We start from the raw sequence: 8,729 nt of genomic DNA on the forward strand, positions 1-8,729 counted from the left end.
GGGTAATCACTTTCGGCCGGCATGTCACGCACAGCACAGTGTGATGCCGCGAGGGTAAGCCCCTGTCGCGATTTGGGGCACTGGCGAACCTCAGACATATGTGGTGGGCGCCGGCACCGTACAGCGTTCACCACACCCCCATGTCGCGACCCTGACGCTGACTTTTAAACGACAACGCCTCACTCCGACACCCCAGCCTCTGTGGTTGCTGCACATTGTAGCTACAATATCATCCGTACGCCGTCGCGCGTTCTGCCTGGGCGCTGTGCCAAGCACGAGACGCGGTGGTCTCCTGCCGGGGTCGCGAGCAGCTCACCCCAGCGCGCGGGAAGTAGCAGAGGGAAGGGGAGCCTCAAGAAGCTTTTTAGCTTCGTCGACTGAGCAATCACGACGAAGACCACAAGTGCCCCAACATGCAATACAGCGGTCGATGAGCAGGCCGGGATGTGTACGGCGGCTCGCTGTCACTCAAGCGCAGGATCGCCCTCCCTCTCCGTTCTGCTGCCGACCTCTGCTGCCCACCTGAGGACTTGGCGACCAAGGCATGCCTCAGCCCAGCAGGGTAATGGTCATCTGTTCAAAGTTGTCGGAGCGCAACCGCTTCGCGTTATCATCTGGATACTTCAGTCATTGAAGCACTCCACCTCGCAGTAGCAAGCATGTTTGATGGTCTGCTCACCACCACCGCGCGGTCTTCAACGGTACCAGGGGGGATGCTCGGGAAATTCGCATGCCCCGTGTGACGGAGGGGAACACATGCATTGCCTGTCATCCCTAAGATGGGCGCGAGCACCTGCGGGAATAAAACACCTCTCACCTGCTGGTGAACAGCGAGGCCGGTTTGTGCAGGAGTTAACGATTCTCTGTTGCCGGCGTTTTGGCTTAGCGAGGGATCGAAGTATTCCACTATCTGACGGCAGCGGCGTACGCGGATCCAGGTGCTAGTGTTTCCCCCCGGAGCCGGCAGGTGGGTCGCTGCAGAGCGGCCGCTATCAGTCTTGCTGACCTTGCCAGCCTCCAAGAGGACACACGAAGCGCGACCGCGGCTACGATTCTCTCTTTTGCCCAGGGGCTTGACCTCCCTGTCTTTTTCTTCGGGCTCCCCAAGTCGGCTCACCCCGCCGAGTGCGCGACCGCGGCTACGATTCTCTCTTTTGCCCAGGGGCTTGTCCACCCTGTCTTTTTCTTCAGGCTCCCCAGGTCGGCTCACCTCGCCTGCGACACTCGGCGGGGGAACCACGTTTTGACGCCCATCGCTGTTTAGAGTGATTCGTTCTCTTCGCCAGCGGATCAAAACCTGGAGCGGGAGAGGCCGGTTGAGCATATACACGCGGGCCAGCATCAAAACATTCACTCACGAAGAATCTGTGCGGTTTGTACCGGTGATACCTCCACAGTCCGCGGGCGCAGCATGCCAAACTCTGTTCAGGAATCGCGGCGGTCGGAGGAAAGTCGACTAGCACAGAAGGTGGCTGCCGGCAGCACCTGTTCACTACAGGGGTGGCCCGCTGCCCGATGCAGTGCGCGAAATGAGGAGGGGGACACTCGCGCTGTCGTCGTCATCGGCGCGCAGTGGGGGGATGAAGGAAAAGGCAAACTTGTCGATATTTTGTCTGCAAGCGCGGACATGTGCGCGAGGTTCAACGGCGGTCACAACGCTGGGCACACGCTGATGGTCGACGGCGCAAAGTACAGTATGCACCTTCTGCCGTGTGGTATTCTCCACGACCATTCACTCAATGTTATCGGAAATGGCGTTGTGATACACTTGAAGTCCCTGCTCGATGAGCTTGAGTCAATTAAGACAGTCCAGCCCAACGCACTGAAGCGGCTTTTAATATCTTCGAGGGCACACCTGCTCTTCGATATCCATCAGCTGGTAGATGGACTCCAAGAGGAAACGAAAGCTAAGTCTGGAAGGGCAATCGGAACTACCCTGCGCGGCATTGGCCCCTGCTACGCTTCGAAAGCGTCGCGGATCGGCGTTCGCGCAGGTGACCTCCTCAACATCGAAATCTTCGAAATGAAGTACGTCCGTTTAGTTCATGAGCTAAAGCAGCGGTACGGAATCGCTTTTGATGAGGCTGATGAGCTGCGGCGGCACCGCCACTACGCCGCTCTCCTTCGAGAACAAATCGTTGACACCACATGGGCGGTCCACAAAGCACTTCGTGAGGGGAAACGGGTGTTGGTGGAAGGCGCAAACGCAGCGCTGCTAGATCTGGACTTTGGTACTTACCCATACGTGACTTCCTCGAGCGCGACAGTAGGCGGTGTTTGCACAGGCCTTGGTCTCCCTCCTCGCTCGATAGGTCTCTGTGTTGGCGTCGTGAAAGCTTACACTACACGTGTCGGAGAAGGGCCATTTCCCACCGAGTTGTGCGGTCCCATAGGCGCTCACTTGCGCGAAAAAGGTGCGGAGTATGGAACGACAACGGGTAGACCGCGTCGTTGTGGCTGGATTGATGTTCCCGCCTTGTTGTACGCCGCTCGCATAAATTCCTTCGATTGCTTAAATCTCACAAAGCTTGACGTTCTAACCGGGCTGGAGGAAATAAAGATTTGTGTCGCCTATAGGGACAGGGAGAAGCAGGAGTGTATGCCATTCTACTACTTTCCTTCTACGGTGGAAGAGTACGCCTATTTAGATCCAGTGTACGAGACGATGGCAGGCTGGACACAGAACCTGGAATCATGTAAGACACTGCGTGAGCTACCAGCCGCTGCCCAAGCCTATGTCGCGCGCCTCGAACAACTACTCTCTCTCCCCTGCTGTTGGATTGGAGTCGGTCCAGACCGATCACACACACTCACGACCTCTTTACCCGGAGAGGCTATTGTCCAGGTCTAGCGAGAACGTGGGTTTGTTTTCTCGATTGTTTCGAGTGTAACTTAGGTCGGCCGTGTCCCTTCGTGCCACAATACTCAGTTGTGGGAGTGTGCTTCGTCAGGCAGTTGTCACTATTTTTCCTCTTTGTATGCTGCGAAGGAACCAGCGTGCAATAGTTTGCAGTTGTACGGGTTTATATGGAACCGGACTGTTCTCCAAGCACGACAAGACCTCTGCACCGAGAAGCTCGGCGCCAGTAGCCGGCTAACAGACACGGCTAGTCGGAGGCTAGTGTACTGCGCGGTCGTGTCAGCCACCAATGTGTGGCAAGGCAGTTCTTGTCGAGTAGAGGCACGGGACCCTGTTGCCACACATAGACAGTTATTTCGCTATCGGGACTGTTGGGTTGCATCGCGGGGCCGGAGCTCAGGGGATTGAGGCTTGGTGATAAAAGCCTCTCGCGCCTGCGGCGTTCCAGCGTACGCGTCTCACTCGTGCGGTATGACTCAGGGCTTCGCGCGTGCCGTGACTATGCAGCCCAAGGGCCTCGAACACGGGATGTCGCCCCGCAAGGGTCTCGCGGGCGCAGGGTTACAGCACGAGAGTTTCAAATGCACAGTCTCCTGGTTCAGGCGTTTTCAAGGCGTAGTCTGACCACTGGTCGGCTACCCACACTGACATGAGTGTAGTGCGACGGAACAGTAAAGCGGGTCACAAGTCCCAACGGCCTGGCAGACTCAAGGGCGACCGAGACTCGCTGCTTGGCTAAAACGCGAAGGGCAGCAGCGAGCTTTTTACTTTCTCAATCTTAATCGACTGCATGGTTGTCCTTGTGCTCGAAGACAGGGTAACCGTAGCGGAGGTGACAAGGGACACTTGTCCGGTGGCCTGGATTACACAGAGGTCAGTCTACGGACAGGTTCCTTCACCTCGTGGAAATTTTTTACCTTGCTGTATTGACCGGCATTGAGCACCTCGTTGAGGATGAACGGGACGCCGTTGACGTAAAGGTTGTTGATTTGTGGCCCGCCACAAGGCGAACCGACTTCCACGGTCACCCGGTAGTCTCCATATCTGGAAAAGGTGTCACGCTGGTTGAGCAGTGCCGTCAGCGTCACGCGCTTACGATGGCATATCGATCGACCATGAGTTCGGATAGTTGCAGTCCACTTGTCCGTTGCACTTATCCGCTTCCGTGCAACTGGGCTCGGGGAAAGCTACGCCGCCGTTCGCAGACGACCCAGTCTGACACAGTGCAGGGTTTATTGCTATGGCCTCGTGTTCCCATCCGTAGAAGTAGTCCCCATGAGCTGCCTTGGGCGAACCGTCATCTGTCATTTAAGTTTGGGCTGACAAGGTGATAACGGTGTCGACAAGACGTGAACGTACCCAGTAAAAATCCAGCTGCGATGGGCTGGGAAGAACCTCCCCCGAAGACGATAGATACAGAATCCCTAACTTGCGTCACGGAGGGTGCCCCTGCCTGACAGAAAGGAGGTGTTTGTCCTTCTGTTGTGCATCCTGGCTCGGACATACCTTCACACACGGGGATCCGATAAACGCAAACGAGCCTCCCGTCGCTACAGGTGCCAACGGATCCCTCAGGGCTGCAACCGCATTCATGTCCTTCACCAATGGTCAGAGCTTTCGAGAGGTTTACCAGTGATTGTCGCTTTGACGGATCTTGTTACATGGGGCACAAGTTGGTATGTATGGTCGCCGGGTTGCACCGAGATCTTCTGCACCTCTCGTGTGCCTGGACCGTTCATAGAGCACTAGGGCAGTACGAAAGATTGGTCAGTCGTAACTACCTGGGAACTCGATAGCTATTTCGGTGGGCCACGACGCTGGGTCATCGAGAGGTTTGAACTGCGCGCAGCTTAGAAGTCATTTTATTGTAAAAAAGAACTGGAGTTCGTACTTGAACGGATGTGACTTCCACTGGCTTGGTGAATGTGACCATTATGTATTGTCCGAGTCCCTGGCCAGTAGCTGTTCGCCAGGCTCCGAAGGGCAGATCCAGATTTTTCCCGCTGAAGCCGGCCCTGCAGTCATGTGCGCCTGAATGCAAGGGTTTTGGACAGGTGGATTCGGGGGGGGGGCAGTTCTAAGCTGCAGTACCCGAGGCATAGGATGAGCTTGTGCAGGCGCTGAAAAGCTCGGAGCCCGTTGCCGAGACGACCTGCGACTCGCCTTGGCAGACCTGTTCCCCCGCTTTCGCCGGTGACAGGAAGATAAGGTAGGAGGTGCCTGGTACCGCTGCCAGTAACACCTCGCTGTCCAGGCAAAAGGTCGGACCGGTGTACCGTATGGAAGGGAGAAGCCAGTGAACCCGGCGAGAACTCGGGCAGCATAAATATCGAAGGGGACCTGCTGGGTAGCTCTCTCCTACAAAAGGACACTGTAAGACACTGGTCTGTCGCTCGGGAGACCTTCCGCTTACTGCACCGGATTCGACGAGGTAAACAGACAAGGTATCGCCAGTCTCCTCAAAGGTGATGGGCTGCATGTTGGCTGCGCCGCGCTGCACGGGGCGGACTCCTCCTCGTGGTACGGCAGCATATATGTAAGCGTCAGTCGAAATCTCAAAATGCACGTCGCTGGTCGGGGGGTTCGTCCGTGTCCGTATCAGTTTGCTTCCTTCATATTTCGGAGGTACGTCGGCAACTGTGTACTCCGTCGAGTCAGTGAAGGCTAAGACGCCGTTTTCGAGCACAGACCTTTGCAGAGACCCATAGCCATTCTACCCGGGGAGCTGCGTGAAAAGGGACAGGGATACTTACATGTCGAACGTGTTTCCCGGTAGGCCACTAACATGAAGTGCAGGCGACGGACGGCCCTTGTAGAGGCTGTCAGCCGGAATAATCTGCTCTGGTATTGAACTCGACCTCCATCCGAGCGAAATCTTGGCCTGTACAGCAGTAAGCCAGTTAAGTCGCGGGGCAAGACGAGCCTGGCACTTACGCTGTCAGCATTCTTGAATTTCAGAGCGCTGAGATGGAAATACTCCACGCGGATCCTGTACCATCGTCCACCTTGCAGATGCTGTTGGGCACGTTGTAAGGTGTGAGCGAGTCGCAGCTTGTCCAACATGATTCCTTACCTGGGGAGCTGAGTACGTCTTCTTGACGCCCGTGTAGTCGGTCGGAGCCAGGATGCGGACGGGGTTGTCAGAGAATGCCGACCCTTCCGTGGGAGTTGGCATTCTGTCCACGATGACGGGAGAGCCGTCTAGGAATACTCTAACTCCGCAGTCAGCTTGCGTCACAAGTTCGAACTTCCCAGACACTGGGGCGACAATGTATCCGTCCCAGCGAACAGCGAAATCTTGGTAAGGAACACCATTTGCAGGTGAGGCTGACTCCCAAAACGCATCAAGAACTCTCTCGTCAGCGTAAGCGACAGGAGGACCACGGAACGCAGCATTGTTGTAGAAGCTAGCTCTCAGTCCGTCGGCTGTCGGCTGCATATATGCGCGGTTCCCACTGCTACGTCCTATCATTCTCAGCAAGGTTCCAACCTTGTCATCGTAGCCTCTGACAGCTGAACAAGAGGACTGTGATTGCGTTGAACGTAGCTGCTGACACCTCAAACGGACTACCTTCGCAGTTAAACTTGCTATTCTTGGCCTTTTCGTAGTCCGCGTCGATGTCTTCGCGTAGAGCCATGATCGTTTCTTGGAGCTCGTGTATCCGCGATGCTCCAGCTTGAAGCTGTGTCATCGAGTGCTGGGCTCCTCGTAGCGCATCTTGTAAATCCTTTGATCGCGCGCCGACAACGTCAGTAGACGTGCACACCTGGCAGGAAGGGTCTTGGCTCTCAGTGTTTGCGCCCACGCTGCGTAGTAGCTACCTCTCTGAACCTATGGAGGGTGTCTTTGAGCCGCCTGTGATGTTGAAAAAGCTAATCGTAGCCGGTCGGAAACTTCTGCCGACAACCTACTGAACATGGGCGTCCATCTGATGGGCAGACGACACGAGCTCAGTCCCTTTTCGGTGGAAGATTGCCCTTGAGAACAAGAGCTGCATGGCGCTTATGAGAGCAGCTCAACAATCAGAAGTACCTGGCGCTGGCCCGGACTGAATCATAGTTGACTGAGTCTGCAGCCACATGGATACGTTTTGGTCCGGGTCTATGGCGATGCGATGTGCGAACCTTGGCAGTAGTCCCAGTCTCTGTTACCCTTTCCCAATAGCTGGACCTCAACGTAGCACCACGGGCGACCTGAGTGCTCGAACTGGCATTGTCTTGCTCCCTCTCGTCAGCACTACGGGGACCCACCAGTTGTCCCGTCGGGAGCGCGGCTCGCAGTGCAGTCAGTATACGTGACGTTGTCCTGAACAAATGCAGCCGCGCACAGCCTCCCGTCGAGAGTCTTTCTGTGCACTTGACGGTATTCCGTCAGGCGCTGGGTACAGGAATTTTTCAACTGCGCGGTTCGAGGGGCCATGAGAAATCATCGAACCTGTAGAGCCTGTCTATCGTATCCAGCTTCTTGGGCTGCAGTCCCAGCAACCGCCAGCAAAACCGCAGCTGCGGCCGCACACACCTTCATGCTGTTCAAAACCGTCGAGACAGCGGGGAACTCCTGAGGGTGACTGCCTGCCCGCTGATATTGTAGTTAACTCAGCACGAGATGACATGAATAACGCCATAAGAAAAAGAAGGTACACAACCACTGTCGGTGAGCGCTGTACGTACACCGAATCAGGTGGACACGGCAGGCTTGCCACACACACAGTGTTGAGTCGCACTCGGACCCTGCTGACGAGGGGGAAACAGTAGTCGGTCACTCTCTCTTAGGTGCTATGGAAAGACTAGAACGGATTGCGCAAGAGGATTATGTTCGTCATCCTCTTGCGAAATCCGTTCTAGTCTTTCCATGGCAGCTAAGAGAGTGTGACCGACGACTCCTGTTTCCGCCTTGTCAGCAGGCGTTTCCCGATGTTCCTGGGAAAAATCATCGGACCGCACAGCCTCGGAAACTTTGATGCGAATCAGCTCAAAAATCGCCCTGTCCGTCCTTTTGGAGAGGACAGCAAGCTTCTTCTCAACGTCCCTCTTTAAGTCCCAGTTGGGGCGCCGGGGTGCTATCTGAGATAACACATCCTGTGTTGACACACGCATAAAGCACACACACCTGACGGCAGGTTGACATCTTCGCCGACTGCACCTTTTTCCCCCTGCATGAAATCTCGACCAAAGTAGCTAATCCCCACCTCTTCGGAGGAGGGCAACGCCCGGGGCGTGTGGCATGTCTGCCGTCGACTGAACTACTAGTGATCACCGCTAAACTCAGCAGGCGCGCTCGCCACCCGAGGGCCCGCTGACGGATGACAAGGATTGCCCAAAGCCGGTCATCTCTCTTGCCTTTCCTACTTCTACTAACCTCATTCGCAGCACTCCTGACAGCGTCACCAGCTTCCCTGTCGATCTGTTTTTCGAGCTCCTCGACAGACGGACGCGGAATGCAAAACTGCCGCAAAGCAGCGTCACGAGGCACGTAGTTGCGAAACTTCAATTGCGCGGAGTTCGCCGCTGTATGGTCGTCCTGGTTGTCCTCCGACTCTGTTGTCATCGTTCCCATCAAATACGTAGCAGACGTCGCCGCATGCGCCGCAGCCGGCAACACACACAAAAAAAGATCAAACCACGAAACACCGACCGGACCCCGGTGAGAACTTGGGACTTGTCGACCAAGAAGAACGGTTCGGCGATGGCTTCGTGTCCACACTCTGCCTACTGGAGGAACTCCGCGAAATGGCAGTCTGGCGCCAGACCTCCCTCTCCTGGAGATCAGAGTGGGTGAAAGGCGGACGGGACTCCTACGACAGCTGCAGCCCTCCTTTGCCGGGGGTGCCACTCAGCCTTCAGACGAAGTAAAGCTCTTGCCCTGACC

The 8,729-nt window shown here is 55.9% G+C and overlaps 2 protein-coding genes across 2 annotated transcripts; one reads left to right on the forward strand and one right to left on the reverse strand.

Moving 5' to 3' along the window:
- Window positions 1–664: 664 nt before the first annotated feature.
- CSUI_002851 (adenylosuccinate synthetase) lies at window positions 665–3,971 on the forward strand. Its single transcript, XM_068063050.1, has one exon. The coding sequence runs from the start codon at window positions 1,412–1,414 to the stop codon at window positions 2,849–2,851; it is 1,440 nt and encodes a 479-aa protein (XP_067924970.1). The 5' UTR covers window positions 665–1,411; the 3' UTR covers window positions 2,852–3,971.
- A 430-nt stretch (window positions 3,972–4,401) lies between these two features.
- On the reverse strand, window positions 4,402–8,729 carry CSUI_002852 (cwf18 pre-mrna splicing factor protein). The gene is made up of 3 exons (XM_068063051.1): window positions 8,220–8,729; window positions 5,934–7,939; window positions 4,402–5,585 (listed from the first exon to the last, which is right to left on the reverse strand). The coding sequence occupies exons 1-2, from the start codon at window positions 8,415–8,417 to the stop codon at window positions 7,637–7,639; spliced, it is 501 nt and encodes a 166-aa protein (XP_067924971.1). The 5' UTR covers window positions 8,418–8,729; the 3' UTR covers window positions 4,402–5,585; window positions 5,934–7,636.

Source organism: Cystoisospora suis (genome assembly GCF_002600585.1).
Source record: "Cystoisospora suis strain Wien I chromosome Unknown contig_1211, whole genome shotgun sequence".
NCBI classification, from domain to species: Eukaryota; Apicomplexa; class Conoidasida; order Eucoccidiorida; family Sarcocystidae; genus Cystoisospora; species Cystoisospora suis.